General features: G+C 43.7%; 1 protein-coding gene across 4 annotated transcripts in view; it reads right to left on the reverse strand.

The window, feature by feature from the left end:
- Positions 1 to 19,975, reverse strand: part of SYNE2 (spectrin repeat containing nuclear envelope protein 2) — a 308,022-nt gene that overhangs the window by 24,200 nt on the left and 263,847 nt on the right. For all 4 annotated transcript variants that reach the window (XM_026486841.4, XM_044379732.3, XM_048220054.2 and 1 more), the window contains 3 exons: positions 14,918 to 15,073; positions 12,664 to 12,822; positions 11,216 to 11,382 (listed from right to left, as the gene is read on the reverse strand). In XM_026486841.4, the coding sequence (XP_026342626.2) occupies positions 11,216 to 11,382; positions 12,664 to 12,822; positions 14,918 to 15,073 (482 nt within the window). The remainder of the gene's footprint in view (positions 1 to 11,215; positions 11,383 to 12,663; positions 12,823 to 14,917; positions 15,074 to 19,975) is intronic.

The raw sequence follows: 19,975 nt of genomic DNA on the forward strand, positions 1-19,975 counted from the left end.
GCCCCTCAAACTTCGGGAGGTGGTAATATCTGAGTGAAGTTAAGGGCAGAGTTCTGGAAGTGAGCAGACCTGGCTCTAAGTCCCGTTGTACCATCTATGAGCTGTGCAGCCCTGCAAGGAGCCTAACTTTCCTGATTCCCAGTTTCCTTGTTACTTGCAAAATTATCCACCTTGCAGGTAGTTTGTGCGTGAAGTCTTTGGTGTAGAGTAGCACTCGGGATGATTCTAGCTCTTACTATTGCCGACTGGGATTCCGTGCTGCTACAGTAACAGCTCATGTGTAAGGCGCCGAACCTACAAAGCCCTTTCATAAGTATTTCTTCTCAACTCTGCCATGAGTCGGGCAGGCCTGGGAGGAGGCCGTGGAGTCTGGTGGTAAAGAGCACAGACTCTGTGGTCAGGGCCTGGGTTTGAATCCTGGCTCTGTTTAAGCTCATCTGAAAAACCATGTCAAAGCTAGTTATCCCTTCCTTCCCTGGGTGGCTGAGAGGGTTGAATGAGATAAAAACACATGGAATGTATTTGGCATAATACCTAACAGAGACGGATGCCCAAAAACCATGATCAAGATGATTTTCATGGCGGTAAGTTTTTCCAAATTACGGTCTTACTGCAAACACCACAAGGAGTTCCCTTTAAAGCCACAAGATGATTTATTAAAAAGGAAGTAACAGAATCTGGGGCCAGGCCTGGATGCAATTGTAACCTAGATCCTGCCTTTGTTCCCGTGGCTTCAGAGGCTTTAGAAGGACACCCTCCTTACCCCAATATCTTGTCACCCTGACTGCTTAGGGACCAGAAGGGACACTCCAGACAATGCCAGAGGAGCTGGGAATCCCAGGCCCTATGGGACAAGGAGTCTTTCATGCAGTTTGCAAGGGGCTGTCCTTCTAGAAGGCTCTGGCTGAAGAGGCAGCCCAGCCCCGAGAGCTTCCTTAGACATGGGGAGAGGAGCTCTGGCTTGGTGGCCCCTGCACAGCTCTCCTGCCAACCCCTTCTATCAGGCATCTCACCCTACTCCATCCTAAGCACCTCAGCCTCTTTATTTTAAAAAGAAAGGGCTAAAGTATAACTTTTTAAATGACAGGAGCTAACGAGAGACAAAAGAACCTGGGTGCAAACACAGAGATGCAGTGATCACGAATCCTGGTCATCCCAGGGTGAGTGTGCAATAGCGGGGGGGGGGGGGGGGGGGAGTACGGAGCAGGGGGAGGAGAATTCACTTGGCTTCCCCAGGACTCTAATACTCCAGGCCAGCGGTGTTCAAGATGGAGTGCTTAAGACAAGCCAATGGAGTTAGGGAATAAAATATTAGACTTTCTACTGTTATTCCATTCTTTTTAAATGTCTACACTGGGTATGCTTTCTAATTCACAACCTTGATGACTACATGGAACAACACAGAACTGGCTGACATCTACCTGTGCCAGGCCCTCGGGGCTCTACTGGACAGCAACCCATTTAATCCTCCCCGCGATGCTAGGAGATCAGTACTGTTAGCATCCCCATCCGACAGGTGAGGTAACTGCGGCACAGGGATCAAATCACCTGCCCCAGGCATGGGATCATTAAATGGCACAGGCAGGATTCCAACCCAGGCACTCTGGTCCGGAGCTGCTGTTCTTAGGCCCTTTCCTCAGGGCCACTCATATAAATCTGCACACACATTAGCTAGTATCGGGCACAGGATGTTGCTGTTAGGGAACATGATGAGAAGTCCAGTCTCACGGCTCTGGGATACACTGGGGGGCGTGGGGGGAAGGGATGGAAGCCCGTCCACCAAGTGCAGTACTTTGGGGGCCCACATTTGCCCCTCCATAATTCCTTTCGATAAGCATTTAACTATGTGCTTTGTCTTGGACCCTGTGCAGATTCCCAAGGATTCAAGAGATAACTGAAATATAGGTCTTATTCCCTAGAGCTCATGACCTAATTTAGATTGAATTTTGACATTATAATACAACAGAGGAGGTGCTCAATAAATATCTTTTGAATGAGTAAATGATGTTCAGTCATACCTTCAAATTTGTTTTCATAAAAGACATGGCTGTGTTCTCTATTAAAGGAAAGAGGTAAAGGTCAGAGCACCTCCAAGCCATCTTGCCACAAAACAATTTGCTGCCACATTACCCTGCATGCTCCTCTACCATGGTCCCATACAGGACAAGTGAAATACTGACAACCAAGCACACAAATCATACATACTCTTAGGGCACATCGAAGGGGAAGGGAAGGTGGGGGGAAAGAAAAGAAGAGGTTGCCAAGAAGCTACAAAAGATTCATCTAATCAGGATTTAACCTACTTCTAGGTCCCAACCTCTGCCAAAGGCATAATATCCAAAACTGCAGCGTGATTTAAAACATTTTTTTCAGATAATCATGTTACAACGTACTCTAGGAACCATCAGATGACGGTGGAGTCCGCATCATTCTATTCTGCACAGACGCTGTAATCTAATTATCACCTTTCCCAGGTCAGGGAGTATGTGTCATTTGCCAGTCCAGGCAACCAACCTCCATGTTAGGCCTCATTAATATCGCTCTTGGAAAAATTTGAATCTTGAGTTAATGCTGGGAAACAAGGAAAGCCATTCAGAATCCAGCCTGCCGGCACAGGGAAGAAACCACAATATTGCATTACATCGACCCCCAAGGCAGTTTGTTTATGTAGCTCCCTATCTCTGCACTTGCCCATTTTTCACGCCGGCGCACTCCACAACATTGTGCACACATGTATTTCAGTAAGTCATACTGCTCCAGGAAAGAGTAAGTGTGGTTTTCTGAGTTGAATTCTAATTCTGAGGATTGGAAAAACGTTTTTAGGTGCAAAGGGAAAGTGTTTCACCTGTGTAGATAAGTGGAAGACCTGGAGAGAACTAAAACATTTTTACATGAAACCAAACAAAATAAGAATTTTTGCTAAGAGTAGCTACAAATGAGAAGATCTTTTGCAGGGATTATGGGTAGAAATGCAGAAAATAATCAAGGTGAATAAAGTTTTATTTTAACAGCGAAATATCAGAATATAGGATACTTATGAACTGTGCTCTCCCACCAAAACAAACAAAATCAAGTCCGGCTAATATCATTCTATGTATCAGACCTAAGTCTTCCAATGTGTGATGGAGCTTTTAATATCAAATTCATTTTTATGGAATAATTTACATTTCACTCCTATTCTCTATATGCTAAAGTGTCTACAGTTAAACTACGAAGACTTGAGATCATACATTTTAAAAATCCCATGCCAATGTGGACAGCATAACTTAAAAAAATACTAAGGAAAACGGAGATGGTCGAAGTATCTGAATTTGTGCTAAACAGACACCCAAACCTGTAGGGCAGCTGTCAGTTGCTGAAAACACTGCACCGATTCTGCACAACAGCATCTCTTTAAATGACTGAACAGCTTCACAGTGAAATAATCAACTACCCCAAGATCTTGAAGCCCTGATTGGGGGGCATGGGCATTCAAGGCATTTGAGCTCATCGCCTCTTTGAAGCATTTACGTCGCGAGACGACTTCCATTTTCCACGCAGCAGCAGCAGCAGCACACCCCTCTCCCCTGCTTGTCAAAGGCGGACTGCAGACACCACGGGCGAGCGGCCCCTGGAGAGCACCCATCCCCCGATGGCTGAGCACACGCATGCACACACTCCCCAGCCACCATCTCGTCGGTCACTCCTATTGTACCCGACAAGAGGCAGCGAGGCAGCCGGGCACACAGACACAGCAGCCGCCCCTCGGCCGTACGCGGAGCTGATGGCTGACATGGCACTTACTGTTGATGAGAAAAAACCATTCCTTCTGTTCAGCGGAAGCGCCAAGTTCCCGGCGGCACCTTCACCTCCCGGGCTGCGGCGGCCCCTCCCCCGGCGGCGGGCGGCTCCATCCCCTGGCTCAGCATCCTCGGCGGCGGCCGCCCTCCCGCAGCCTCGGGCCACAAAGCAGCGCCCCCAGGAACCGAGCCGACCTGCTTCTCCGCTCACTGCATGTTTTAATCTCCGTTTTCGCCCTTCCAATAAACAAATATCTCCAGCTCCTTCCTCTCTCGAGCGCGCGCGCACACACACACACACACACACACACACAGTCTTTGTTCTGACGCTACAGGATTGCAATGCTGGGGGAAGAAAGTCACAGTGTTATCTTGGCTATGGGTTATTTATGAAGTGCTGTAAACGAGGGAAGAAACATTTAGATTCGGAGCACGGAAAAGAGGATTTCTGTCCTCTTCAAATCAAATTTGTTTCAGGTTTGACCAAAAAAAAAAAAAAAAAAAAAAATGGCGAAATTGGAAGCCCCAGAGTCCAACAGGCATGCCTTCCTCAGGTCCTCCAGAAGAAGAAATTTCTGGGGGGTGGGGGTGGGGTGGGTGCTGGGGTTTCTGCCCTGACTTTCAGCCCTGTGCATCCTGGTTTAGGTAAGGCAGAGAGTTCATTGAGTTCATTCCTCTGCTTTTTGCAAAAAAAAATTCTATCTTATAGTACAAATGGAGTTTCCAACTTTGTAGAGGAAGAATTTGCAATTTTCCTTGTTAGCTCCTCCCGGGGTTTAGCATAATGTCTCTGAGCATTTCTCCATATCCCTAACCCTAGTTTCTCCAGGGGAGCCCAAGTGGCTGTTCACCAGAGAACCCTTGGTTTGTGTCCAGCCCCTTTTAGGCTCACTCTCAGCCTTATTTAAGACTCGATGATATCAATCGTTTCTCATGGGTCCCTAAAGCCCAACACTTAGTAATTATTACATCTTCACCTGGAAAGACAGCACATTCTAGACCAGTGGAATTCGGAGTGTAGATTTGGAAACATCTCTCCCCAAATGCAACATCTAACTTGTGCCCATGTGCTCAGCTGTTCCTGGGACCTGCTAAATATGGTCCCCCAAAGCCTAGTACACTGGACGTGCTGATGCTGCCCGATGCCACCTGCCGCTCCCCCCCGCCCCCGCCCCCAGGCACTGGTGGCTGCAGTCTCCTTGAGGAAACTCCCCAACCCTCAGGAAAGCATTCTGCAGGGTCCAGGAACAGCGGCCCCATGCTCCAGAGGTGGAATGATCAGACTGACCGGAAGGAAAATGCAAGTGGGGAGGCTGACCTCACAGCTGGCTCTCCCTGCACTAACATTTCTAAATCCTTCCAGTCCTGCTGGATCAGGCCACAGCGAGTCAACTCTATGACTAGCAGCATTGTTTGGTCTCCCAAAATAACCTTGAGAAAATACAGATAAAAAGAGAGAAATGAAAAACTTTATCAATTTAAAAAGGCACACATCTCCCTGCCCATTCTGCAAAGGATGGAAACACAATCCCAACACACAGTTGCCATGGTAATAACTGCTGAGTTTAAATGACAACATTTTAATTGCTACTATTATACAACAGGTGGGCTTTTCACATTGGTAGGTGAAATGTGAAAATTATGCCTAGTTAAAAAGTTTCTTTTCATGGACTTGACCCTTTTGATGGTGAGACAACTATCTAGTCTAGTATGGGAGCATATCTGAGTAAGTCCCGCCTTCAAACATTGGCCTAACGGTGCCAAGTCTGTTAACGATACTACCATCAAGAGAAACGAAGGAGAAAGGTAAAAATACTGATGACATTTTTCCTTAAGAAAAAGAAAAAACCCATGTTCCTTTTTCTGTAATGAACATCAGAAAATTAAGTAAGCAAAAAGAAAATTAAAATCACCAGCGACGCCAACACCAACAGATAACCGATGTAAACATTTTGGGGTCTTTCCACTTAGCCGTCCCACCTGTCTTAGGCACTGACAGCTCTGACCGGATCATTCACACACACACTGCCAGAAAGAGTCTTTACAAAGAGCCTCCACTGCCATTGGCGCCTTGGCCCCATGTCTCTGAAGAGGCTCCACAACCAGCCAGAGTGACTTACCAAAGACACAGCCTGACTTGTGGCCACAGGGCTCCTCCTTCATAGGACAAGGCAAAAGCTTTGATTAATGAATGAGGAAGGGGTTATGGGAAACAAAAGGAGATGGATTTTTAGGGTATTCAACTACTGGATTTCTGAAGTCAAAGCAGACACAGGTGAGAGGTATTAGACGGAGTCTTCCTCTGGCATGAGTCCCACCGAGGGCAGGAGGCTGGGGAGGTGTGGGGGCAGGACCCTTTTTTTCAGAACTTTGGTCTGTGCTGGCTGAAGCAAGTCAATCTGGTGTCTTTCGTCCCTCATCCAATATTCTGTGCCCAAAGTATTCTGTGCCATCAGAAAGAACGATTACACAACATTTGCAGCAACATGGACGGGACTGGAGGAGATTATGCTAAGTGAAATAAGTCAAGCAGAGAAAGATAATTATCATATGGTTTCACTCATTTATGGAACATAAGGAATAGGAAGATCGGTAGGAGAAGGAAGGGAAGAATGAAGGGGGGTAAACAGAAGGGCGAATGAACCATGAGAGACTGTGGACTCTGGGAAACAAACTGAGGGCTTCAGAGGGGAGGGGGGTGGGGGATTGGGATAGGCTGGTGATGGGTATTAAGAAGGGCACATATTGCATGGTGCACTGGGTGTTATATGCAAGTAATGAATCATGGAACATTGCATCAAGAACTGGGGATGTACTGTATGATGACTAATATAACAAAATAAATATTAAAAAAATAATATGTCAAATAAGCACAGTAGTATATAATTAATATTTCTTGTCATCAAATCAGACTGGGTTCTAGTGTAATCATACCATTCACCAAAACATATATAGTGCTACAAATGGCCTTTCTGTTGATGAAGTGAATAGCATGTTTTGTAAGAGTTTAGGTGTCACAAATAAAAGGAGCTGCCCAAGGGCCCACAAGGATTGCTAAAAGCCTCTGCAGCAACTGGCTCTCCATCAGGTTCTGTGAATTCTGATGTCTACACCAGGGCCCAGGTAACCATACGTGAGGAAATCAGCATTTAGACTGACTTAGGCTCCCCTGCTCCCTTCTTTGATTAGTTGGTTATTCCGGGAGATATGTCCCTCAGGTTCTCTGCTTTAACGATTCTACAGAAGCTGAAGACCACTTTACAAGTAGAGAACAACAGTGGTTTGGGTCTGAGCTTGCTTTCTCCTCCTCTATTACCGCATAACCACACTGAACAGCGCCGGAGGCTAACAGTGTGTGTGGACGGACGGATGGACCCATCGCCGTCCTGCTGCTTTCTCTGCCAGGATCTTGTGCATAGTTCATCAACAAGGAGACCGAGGCTCACAAAGGTCACAAGACTTGTTCAAAGTAGGTGGCAGGTCCAGGGTTTCTGACTCTTGGTGCAGCCCTGTGTCACTTCACCCTGCTGCTCACTCCAGCTCTCCGTCCCCCGACCAGCACCGCTAGCAATACCTGTGCACTTGTGCGAAATGCTCATTCTTGGCCCCACCCAGACCTACTGAGTCAGAAGCTCTGAGGGTGGGGTCCAGGAACCCAGGTTTCCATGAGCCCTCTAGTGATTCTGATACATGTTTAAGTTTGAGAACCATGGCTCTGGAGTAGACAATAAATTCCACACTGAGTTCTACATTTTAGAAAAATTCTAATAAACTATCTCTAAAAGCCAGGTCTCAAAGGAGCCCAGTGCTCTCTGACGCAAGGTGCAGCATGACAGACAGAGCTTGATTCATCCCCACCCTATGCAGAATCCCCTCTGCCCTGGGGTCTGTTACTTACCTTCCCTGACCTGCAGTATGCCTCTTGGTAAAACAGAGGACACTGACCTTGCAGGATGGTTGAAAGGATGAGATAAGATTTACTCAAGGAACCAGACTTCCAAAACAACACTGGTTTCCTCCCTTATCCATCCCCTAAAGAAGCCTACTACTTGAAATGGTCAGAAGTTTAATGTTTTTAGGTAACCCTGTCTCAATGTTTTACCAAGTTTTCTGAAATTTACCTCTGTTTTGCTGAGAACATAGCTCAAACAACAGGCCTAAAAAAGCCTTTTTCTTTTCTTTCAGTGAATTAAACCTGACTTACTGAGGTCATAGACTTTTCAGCACCACTCTGAACTTTGAAGTTAAATGCTTGTAGTTACAATCTTCAAGTCACGTGGCTGGGTACCTATGTAGGGTCTCCCTCCAAATCTTATTTATGAAACGCTGCCCCTACTATAGGAGTGAAGCAGCAGAACACTTGTGAGCAGGAGAGAAAAGGTTAGATGGTGTTCAGACTTCTGTGCGCAAATGAGGCCATTAGTGCAGCCCTGTAGGTTCTGGCTGGCACTGCTCAAATCTGAATTCTGCAGCCTGGGCCCCTACCCACCTTCCCCAATGCCGTTGCCTTTGTGTAGGCCCCAGCAAGACATCAGTGTCAGAGATCAGACAAGGAGCTAATTCTGCATGACGCTGATTTATGGCAGGTCCCAACTTGCTGCCTCAATCCACAAATTCACCTGAAGGGTAAACCCAACTGGGAGTTTCTTAGGCTCACCTGGTCTTTGCTTTAAGATGAGAGAAGTCACTCCATTCTCAGTCCTTCAATTCTGAAGGGATTAGGCTCTCATTATGCTCTCTACTCATTATAAACCAGAAGAGTCTAGGGTAGCTGGGAGGCAACACAATTATGGGTTGAAATCCTGGTTGCCTCACCTGCTGGCTATATAACTATGGGAAAGTTACTTATCTCAGTGTCTCAGTTTCCTTATCTATTAAATGGGATAATGGTGTCTACCTTTCAGAATCACAAAGAAGATTAAGTGAAATCATACATAAAAGGCACACGGTCAAGGATACAGCTGACAGCCAATATATTTGCTATTATTTCAACTCCTTACTTTGCCAACTGCTCCTTCCAAGAAGACCAATGAAAATTTCACTTGCTGTTTTATCTCTTTCCCACCAAGGAACTGGCTGAGGATAGGCAGCCGGAGAGAAGGGAGGAAAGGAAAAGAGCTTATTAAACTCTAAAGTTATAGAACCAAAGCATGAATGATTAATAGATCGTCACTCTAGTCTTCGGGAAGCATAATCTAGACCTTGCTCCTGAATGATCCACAAACAGGTCTGATGTCATCAGACCTCCGATTAGTGCCAGGTGCCCAAGAAGACTTAGGACATAAAGACAATGTCAACAAAGACATACTAGACACAATTTATCCAACAGAAATGATCATATTCTTATGCACTGGAATTTCATGTTAACAGGTATCTGAGGTATTATTCTAAGCACTGGAAATAAGACAGTCCAAGACGTTGGTCTCATGGAGGAAAGACCACTCAGTATTAAGACACAATTGAGGGAATCCTCTCCCATTCAACAAACATGGTACTTCGTCTTAGAGTCTTAGTAGGGAAAAACAGTGGTAACAGCCACTCAGTAAATGCCAGCTCCTATACACTGGTCCTCTGCCACATGCGAGACACGCGCCATCCATCCTCACAACAGCCTCTCAGGTAAGCAGTGCTGTTGGACACTTTTTGCAGATTTGGAAACTGAGGCTTAGAACGATTAGATACAACTCAAGTTTCTATCATAAGTAAGTGGGAAGTCAGGACATGCTCAAAACCCGTGCTCTTAATCCTTATTTGGGTTACCGCCATGGATTTCTATAATTTTTTTTTTTCAACTGGCACAAAGAGCCAGTTGAATTCAGCCCAGCCCATGCTGCCAGCCAAATCACCCTAGAATTTGTCTTCAGGAGGCCTTCGACTGCTAACGAACTGTGAATGACTCTGACTTTATCTACGAGGCCAAGTTTTCAGTTGAGACTGAAGGTCTTTTAAGCTTTAGCCCCAACCTATCCCTCTAGCTTCATCTCCTATATTTGAACCAACGGAGCTTCTTGTCATTTCCTGAAAGACTTCCATGCTGCTCTATCTCTGTACCTTTTTAAGAAAGATTTTACTTATTTAATTGAGAGAGAGCGTGAGAGCATGAGCGGGGTAGGGACAGAAGGAGGGGGAGGGGCTTGATCCCAGGACCCCAGGATCATGACCTGAGCTAAAGGCAGACACTTAACCAACTGAGCCACCCAGGCGCCCCATCTCTGTACCTTTTTGCTCACAACATACATCTGTCTCTGCCACCAGTAACATTCAAGGATCCCAACCTCTCACTCAGGACCGTCTGGTAACACCCCTCTTCTGTAAGGCTCTTCCTAATCCCCACCCCCACTCCAGGAAGAAGAGCTCTGAGCTCTCAAACCACTTGGCTTTACAGCTGCTCCCATTAACGTAATTGACTCATCTTACTTCCTGTCTGTAAATTCTCATAGCACTTAATCTGGAGCCCTTGCTGATTGAATCAGGTTCACTTACGGTTTACAAGTAACAATGAGGTCAAGGAAATAAATGCCAAATTATTAAGAGTATCTTATTTTCATTACTCCCTAATTCTTCATTCTCCTTACAGGTTCTCCTCTATATTCTGCTTTATATGTGTGTTCGAAACAGCCAAGCACACTGTTTTGTGAAAGACTCACTCGGCTGGTATAAACACAAAACTGCATAAGTGGTCCCAGAGCTGAGTGACCATTTTTTTTTTATGTCAGGTTGCATGTGAAAACCCCTTTGTTGGAGACTGTCTTTGGAGAGAGAATTTGAAGACAAAAGGCACTTAAAAACTTTGGGTGGCATCGTCTTCATTAATTTGTGAGGGGAGATAAAATTACCGGTCATTTCTGATAAGGTTGTACTAGAGAATTTAGCTCTGATTTGTGGCCATAGACGTGTCTCTTAAATCCGCGTCTTAGGACCAGATGACCAGCGGGGCCTGGCATGCTGAGCACACCCTTACGGAGGACCCCCGCCCTGAGTGTGCCAACCCCTGCAGTGAGAGCAGACAGGGACCTGCACAGCAGCATCTGGAAATCAGGCCCGTGTCCTGACCTACTCGCATTTGCCACGTGCAAGCAGGAACAGGCAGGCATGATTTCATTCGGGGGATGTGCAAATCCTAAAGCAGAGTTAAAATTTCTAAATAGTACCTCCTCGAGGATCTCCTCTCAAATTAAATTTCCAACTCTCATTTAAACCTAACTTCGTATAAAATTTTAAGCTAAAGAAAAAAAAACATTAAAGTGTGATATGCTAAAATAGAATCTTCCTAAAATGTTGAAATAAGAATTTCCACTCATTTTTACCAAATTTTGCCTCTCTCTAAGCTTACAGAACTGCTGGCCTGCCTTAGAGGAAGACTGAGCTCAGGTTTTAGATCTGTGAAGAAACCACTGTAGCTGGAGAGTAAAATTAACTTGTAGGCCATTTCTCACCGTGATCCAATGACGTCAAAGAGATGCTGCCAACGGTCGTTGACTTTGTTGAGCTTGTCCTCGATCTCAGCTGCTCTTGTCTTGTTGCTGGCCTTGATCAACTGGTCACCCATCTGCTTTAACTGTAACTTGTTTTCACTAAACAAGTTTATTTCTTCCATGCAGTCCTGGCGAAGGCACCAAAACACAAAGCCTCAATTACCACTGAAAATTCATTTCTTAGCTAGTCACAAGCATACAGCTGCCTCTTGAAATTAAAAAAATTAAATTTGGGGCGCCTGGGTGGCACAGCAGTTAAGCGTCTGCCTTCGGCTCAGGGCGTGATCCCGGCGTTACGGGATCGAGCCCCACATCAGGCTCCTCTGCTATGAGCCTGCTTCTTCCTCTCCCACTCCCCCTGCTTGTGTTCCCTCTCTCGCTGGCTGTCTCTGTCTCTGTTGAATAAATAAATAAAATCTTTAAAAAAAAAAAATAAAAAAAAATAAAAAATAAAAAAAAATTAAAAAATGAAATGAAATTCAAATACTTCTCACACCTGTTAATGCAGCTCGTCAGGGAGTAGCTGAAAAGTCGAATGATGCCCACTTGGCACATGTGTAGCATGTAAGGCAGTAGTTACGGTTTTTCTGTTTTGTTTTGTTTTGTTTTGTTTAAAGTAGGCTCCATGCCGAGATCAAGAGCTGAGCTGAGATCAAGAGTTGAATGCTACCCAGGTGCCCCCAGTAGTTACTTTCTTAATTCAGTAGCCCTGGTTTCCCCTCCCACATTTGTCCTAATCTAATCTACTTGATCACTGGGGACAATGGAGCATAACTAAATCAGCCTATAATATCACTAAGCACTTTCCTGAGGTAACTGGATGCCATTTTGGATGACTGCAGCAAAATGCATTTTTTTTTTAAGATTTATTTATTTATTTGAGAGAGAGAATGAGAGAGCACATGAGCAGAGGTAGAGGGAGAGGGAGGAGAGGGGAGCCCAATGCAGGGCCCGATCCCAGGACACTGGGATCACGCTCTGAGCCAAAGGCAGACGCTCAACCAACTGAGCCCCACCCAGGCGCCCCAAGAATGCGCTTCCTGCCCTCCCCTGGTGGCCATTTCAGAATTCTAAGCCCAGTTGCTGCCGGCCCCTTCCCTTTGGCGAGGAGAGCTCCTCCACAGGAACAACCAGAGAAGCCGTAAGTCGCTGGGGGTGTGAACTGATGCGAGCCAGACTTCCCAAGAGAAAGCACAGCAAGCACCGTGCCCCCCCCCCCATGTCCCATCTCTCTGGAATCCTCACTTACCAGCTTTTCTCTGAGAAGACTACAGAGAGTGAGAAAGGCTCTTCCCATCTGTGCAACGTTATTAGAAACAGATCTCTCATGTTATGCCACCCTGAGCCTGCGAGAGGGCGGAGAATCCCGTGGTAGTCGTGACTGCAGCCATCAGGGTACTCCTGCTTACCTTCTGTAACTTCTCAATCATTTCTTCGATACTAATATCTGCCGTCTGGAGCACTTTGTTTTCCATCTGCACCAGCCATGCGCACAACTCTTTATTTTTTTCATTGAACACAATCCATGAATTGAGTCTATCTTCAATCTCCTGTTTGCGGACAGCCACCTGGAAATGAAAATGCAATTGGCAGCTGAATATAGGCAGGAAGGAAAGCGTTTCCTTTCCCTTCCCCCCATTAAAAAGCCTATGAATTTCATTCATTTTCATCAGTAACCCTACAGACTTAAATCACTGTCTACCTAATACCTAGGGTTCAACAGCAATAGTTTTACCTTTGATAAATGCCATAAAAAGCAACAAAATAAAGACTGTGTCTGCAATGTAACTGACCGAAAGAATTCAGTTTTAATCCAATGTGTATCTATTATTACCAGGTTATATTAAAAGAAACAGGGAAGGTTAGACAAATACATTTAACATCACCCAAATTTCTTCTGATGCCTGTGCTTTCAACATATATTTATTGAGGGCTTGCCACACGCTCATTTACAGTTTTATGACCCAAATCTTTTTACCTCTTTAAAATGATCAAGTCCTTATTCCTATTTAAGACCAATGTGCTGCTTATTTAACTTAAAAGCTATAATCCAGATCACAACATAAATCTAAAATTTGTAATGCAAATGGACTACAAAATTAGAGTTATTTCAATATTTTAGTAGATTTCAAAAATAAAGCAAAATAAAATAAAAAACAAATGCATATCACTTATTTAATCTACCTTCCCATTATGCACTGTGGCTCTGGATAGAAACTGTGGAAATGGAACCAAATACTAGTCTGCAGTAAGCAGGCTGACCCCAAATACCCAAGAGTCCATTATGCATCAGCAACCCCTAAGCAGAATTCCACAAAGGCTCTTCCCTCCTTTTAAGTTCAAATTTACAACTTAAATATAAAGAATGTAAATCAGCCTTTCTAGATGTACAAAAGTATTCTCAGGTCTTAAAAATCTTTAGAATCTTAGAGTTAAAAAGAGTTTTGATAAAGTTTTAACCCCCTACTTTACAGATGGGGCAACTAAGGTGCAACTCCCATAGGCTTTCCTGCTATGGACAAGGGAACAAGGTCATCTTTTGAGAGTGAGGCAAACATATCTAAGGCTTGTACACCCACCCAGCCAAATGCGTTCAGAAGGCTGAAAAAACTATCCCTAAAAAAACAAGTTTTGTGTTTCCATTCCTCAGGGCATCTATTTATCTTAGCTTTTTAAAATCCTGGCTTTTTGTACTGCGTCATTCTGAGTGGGCTCCTAATGGAAACAATTGGGAACATCTGGGCCCCCGTCTCTGCTTCCACCTTCGTTCTAGGATACTTTTCACATACCCTAAATGTTTTCTTAATGTAAAATAGGAATACAAATTCTAAGAGGGCATTTAAAATTACGGTTCGTTATGAATATTAAATACTAAAGCCAAGAAGGAAAAATGATTTTACTTCATTAAAATGCACTCAAAAGTAGCTGGATTCAACTTTTTTAAATTTCAATTTTTTAAATATAGCTCTTCTTAATTCACAAAAATCAGATTAAGGAATTCATTTTTCTTAGAATTCTATGTTATTAAAACAAAGACCTTTTTGAGCCCTTTAGTTGCCTCCTGTCACAAACATGTCCTGTATCATACTGTGACCACAATCTCATTTTTAATAAGTAGAAGGGATCCACTGAGATACTGAGTGGAGCGTTGAAAGCCAGTTACTTGAAAGAAACATCAGATGGCACGTGCAGGCAGAGTTCTCAGATAAAACACCCCTGTGCCGGGCACTAAGGAAGACGCCTGCTGTTTGTTGGGCCCAGAGAGATAGTGCAGAGATAGAGCCCTAAGGCCGGAGGAGACCTCTCGCCTACGTCCTGATTCTAATATCCCGATGGGGACTTGTCACCTACACAACACAGAGCGCAGAGAGCTCACAGCTGCTCGTAACTGCAATTCCTCCACCACCACCACCCCCCGCATTTAAGGTGAGTTTTTAAAGAGCTTATTAAAAGTGTACAAAGTACCAGCACTGAGCCCCGGAGAAACAAAGGGTCAAATCTGTTACCCCACAGTGCTGCTTTCTAAAGGAACAGCAGCCGGCCTGGGCTCCAACTGAAAAGGGCCTCCGGTTCAATGAAATTAAGCCTTTTCTACTCTGTCTGGCCTTCAGAGACATTTCAATAAACTCCAGAACAGCCGTGCCCTGCAGTTAACTGACTTACTCGGAAGCAGAGGTCCTCCCATTGTCTGTGCAAATGCTCTGTTTGCTCCTCCAAAACCATCACGTCCTCCACAAGAATGTGCTGGGTTAAGTCGGTCTTCAGAGTGTGAAGTTCTTTCAAGTTCTGCGTCCAGTTGCCCAAAGACTTTTCTAGTTCCTGCATTTAAACACAAGAAAGGGGTGGGGGATCACTTAAACTCAAGCTGCTGTTGTTTCCAAACCTGTAGGCTAATCCTTTGATTGGACTCTGGGGGAGGGGAGGCCAGGGAAGGGGGCGGGACCTTCTGAATGAGCAACAGCCCAAGGCAGCCGCTGCTGCTCGGGGTTGGCCCCTGTTCTACACCACCTTCTTCTCAAAAGAAAACTCATTTCCACCTTCATTTTCATTTCCTCGGGTAGTTCAGATTTTTATATAATTAGTTCTGTTTTAAAATCATGTAGGTCTTTACCTATATTGAGAAGAAATCATTTTTGGAGTCTAGCAACAATCTCTCTCACACACACTTTGAATTCTGAAACTATGTTACAGAAATGTTGTCTAAAGTGTAATTTTTCCATCTTAAAAAAAAAAACAAACTAAGAAATGCGTTGTTGGTACTGTGGCAATCATAACAGCAGCTTCGTTCAAAGGGGATTATTTTGATTAAGCTTCAAAAAGAATGAGTATAATGGAAGAAAAAACAAATTCTTCCCCAATAACTGGCAGAATGTGGTTAGCAGAGAATCTCCTCTGGTCGTGGGAACAATTATTATTTAAAATGTGTCAGATTTAAACTTTTTGAATTCTAGGACTTGAGAAAATTGCTTTCACAATAGGGGAAGTAAAAGGAAACAGCCCGAACGAGTACTCAAGAGTCTTCCAGATTTTTATTGTGCTCACAATTCTTTGGCACGTTTTAAGGATCTCTGTTCATACCTGCCTCTTGCAACAGAAAGAAGACTCTCTCATTTACATCAGAAGTAACACACGATAAAAGTGTGTTAATTCTGACTGATTTTCAGAGTTCTAAAAGCTACATTGGCATGATTACATAACTTGCTGACAAAAATTTACATTTAATAAAATGTCCCAGAGCATTCTCTTTCAAGGTTGCTTGGAGATTCAGGGGCGCCTGGGTGGCTCAGTTGTTGAGCGTCTGCCTTCGGCTCGGGACGTGATCCCGGAGTCCTGGGATCGAGCCCCACATCAGGCTCCTCCACTGGCAGCCTGCTTCCTCCTCTCCCACTCCCCCTGCCTGTGTTCCCTCTCTCGCTGGCTGTCTCTCTCTGTGTCAAATAAATAAATAAAATCTTAAAAAAAAAAAAAAAAAGGTTGCATGGAGATTCAGAAATACCTTTATCAGAAGAAAAATCACCACTTTAAACTCTTGTTCCCTGGTTTTACCCTCGTGATTCTAGTACAGCAGATGAGAGCAGATTCTGCGTGGGACACTTTCACTAGCTACAGAATACAAAGGGCACGACTCACGGGTGGAGGGGTGCCACTGACTGACTTCAAACTAGAGACCCCAAAACTGCTGAGCTTCACGCAGCATTCCCCAGTCGGGGGACAGGAAGCTCAGCCTGTCCAAGGCCCTGCTCCCAAGTGCAGGCTCAGATGCCTGCACAGGAGGGAGGCCCGTTTCTGTTTTCCACAGCCAGGTTTAAACTGATTTGGTTGGGATACTTGGTTTCCTCCCACGACTGAAAGGATAATTAACAGGTGTAGAACTTTTGAATATGGACATCTTAATAATTCTTATTAAATACTGCCAAATTACATTCTATACATAAATGTTTGGATGACTTTAATATATATAATGATTAGTTATTATTTAAATTTGTATTTATTTCATCCTGATGCTTCCACACATATATTTAGTTAATTCCTACTTACACTTTCGGATCTCAGACACAAAGGTAATCCCTCAAAGGAGCCTTCTTGGACTCATCAGACAAGGCTGGGACCCCTGTTTTATGCTCTCACAGCCCCCTGTCCTTTTCCCATCTAACACTCACCACGCTTATATATTCATGCACACACATATGCAAGAGTGAGACCCTTTGGTTAACACGTGTCTCTCCATTACTGGCCAGAGCCATGACAACATGGCTCACCACCTACCATGATGCCCGGTGCACCTAAGTCCTCAGACACAGAAATGTAAGATTGAGAGGAAAGCAATATGGCAATGCCTCAGAGCTTTAAAATGTTCATCAAGTGAAAAAAGCAAGGAATCAAAGAATATATAGAGAGAGGTCTACTGTGGAAGTTTATTACGGCTGATCACTATTTGTACAAACATTTCAAAAATCATGCTTCTGTCTTTAAAATATTTCAGACTCGCTACCAAATCATTATTGCAAAAGAACATGCCAGTTCTGTCGATATTGCTTAAAGATTCCCACTATTCATATAACACAGGATGTAAAACTTAGCTGGGTGACTACACGAAGTAAAGCTGCAATCCTTGACTCGGACACAGCACGGCGGCAGGAAAGCCTCTGCTATGCACTCTGTTACTTGGGGGGCTGTCAAGTCCCATTTTTCTCCCTTACCATTTGGGTAAAAACAGGACCAAAAAATGAATGTGTATCTATATAAATATTGGCCTGTATACGCATAGAATATCTTTGGAAGAGTATGCAACAAATGGGTAACACTGGGGCACCCGGGGGGCTCAGTCGGTTGAGCGACCGACTCTTGTTCAGCTCCATCATGATCTCAGGGTTGTGAGATCGAGCCCCATGTGGGGTTCCGCCCTCAGCACTGAGTCTCCTTAAGAGCCTCTCCCTCTGCCCCTCCCCCACCCCTTAAAATAAATAAATTTTTAAAAAAACATTTGTTGACTGCCTGGATTAAAATTTAATACATGCTAAAAAAGGACTCATAAATCAGTGGTGAAAGAAGAGACCCTTCTTTGAAGGATGCTGGCAAAACTGCTGGCTTGGAATAAAAGCAAAAACCAGAAACAAATTGGTAACACTGATTCTGTGGAGAGGAACCCATGGGAGAAAGAATTTTCATGTATGCCTTTTGTACCTTCTGAATTTTGAACCATGCGACAATATTACTAACCAAAAAATTATTTTAAAAACAAAACTGTCCCCCAAGCTCAATCATTTGACAAGTCTTATAAACACAGATGTCCACTAGACCAATTTCGGCAACAGTGAAAAGCTAGTATGTAATGAAGTGCTAGTCCATATGTCAACTTAGATATAATGAGAATGTCATCTTCTGAGGAGGAAAGTAAAGCTCAGGCTGGTCAAGTGGTTGGTGTACCTCTCCCAAGTGACTTAGGGATGATAAACACTCTCCTGGACAGGCTTCGGGTGACTTGAGTTATTTTTAGAATATGGTCATGGGATCGATGAATTCAATGCTCTTGATCTCTCCTCCTGATTTTTTCCACTGAGAGATAGAACACTGAGGCTGTGGACGCTGAAAGGATCCCACTGGAAGCTGACGAGTGCGACACTTGGGAAATATTATGCCTTCTTAGGAGTTTACAGTTCGCATTCTGCACTGGTTTCTAGACTTTATGGAAGGAAACTCTACGTATCAACTGAGAATGTTATGGCTCCAAACTGTCTCCCGTTCCTGACACATCTAGGTCTACACCTACAGGTGCGGAGATCATAAAAATGTTGACAATTAGGGATAAACAGGAATTTTCTTAACCTAATAAAGCCAGCACCAGCAAATACCATACTTAGAGACAAAATGTCGGAATTACTCTTTAAAATCAGGAACGACATGAAGGAGCCAGCCATCAATTCTACTCCAAAATATTCTGGAGGTACTGACCAGTAGAGAAAGAACGGGGGGAGGGGGGAGTATAGAATAAAAGGAAGAAACAAAAAGAGTCATTTTCCACAGATGGTGACTGTCTACCTAGACACCTAAAAGTTTATGCAAATTATTGGAATTAATAGAAGATTTTAGCAAGATGACTGACTATAGTATCAACCAAAAATGATCACTTCTAGGCACCAGTGATAGAAAATAAAACTAGAAGAAGTATTTTCAATAGAGTCGAAAATAACATGCCAAGAAAGAAATCTAATAAAAGATGTACAGTACTACATAAAGAAAATTATACATCATTACTGAACGTGACTACAAGGAGAAACATGCCATCCGCAGGGAGAGGAGTACTCAACACCAAAAAGATGTTCATCTTCCCCAAATATCTATAAATTTGATACTATTCCACTAAAACTCTTATCAGGACTTTTCCTAGTTTGACAAACTGCTTCTAAAAGTTGTGGAAGATTGAAGACACAAGGACATCCATACTCGTGTGGGAGATCCGAGTATGAGTATACATCACACCTGAAATGAGGATTTGTTATTAAAAAAAGCACAGTCATCAAGATCATCTGATATGAAGGCTGAGGGAAGCAAATCAACAGAACAGAGCCCCAAGAAGAAAAATCCCACATATATGGAAACTTGGTATTTGACACTGGACTATGGGAACCAGGACAATGGTCATCCATGTGCTTATCCCTATGAGTAAATTAAAAATTGGATCTTTACCTCAAAACATATGCAAAAATCAATTCTTAAATGAATAAGGATGTAAATGTACAAAGGAAAGCTTGGAACCTTTAAGAAGAAAATGTAGGAATGTATCTGTAGGACTTTAGTATGGAGTAATGGCACTGCTTATATAAAGTTGAAAAACATAAGTGATACTTGTATATTTCACTGAGAGCTACATACGCATGTAGGAAAACTATAAAGAAGTGCACGTGAAAGATAAAACACTTCATTCAGGGTTGTGGATCCCTCTGGGGAGAGAAAGTACATTGGAGATTATGCAGGGCACGTCAACTGTATTTGCCATGTTTTATTTTTTCAGCCGGGTGACGGTTTCATGGCAGTTTGTCGTATTATTTGTTATGCTGGAAATTTTCTGCATATTGGAATATTTCTACAATGAAGAAAAAAGATGCAGACTGAAGAACACTAATTTCCAGCACAGCCTGAAGGATGACAGTATTCATTTCTTCCTAATTTTTTCAATTTGATTCCTGAAGTCATCGGAAAAAAAAGATTAAAGACCATTCC

Source organism: Ursus arctos, unplaced genomic scaffold, assembly GCF_023065955.2.
Source record: "Ursus arctos isolate Adak ecotype North America unplaced genomic scaffold, UrsArc2.0 scaffold_25, whole genome shotgun sequence".
Taxonomy (NCBI): Eukaryota; Metazoa; Chordata; class Mammalia; order Carnivora; family Ursidae; genus Ursus; species Ursus arctos.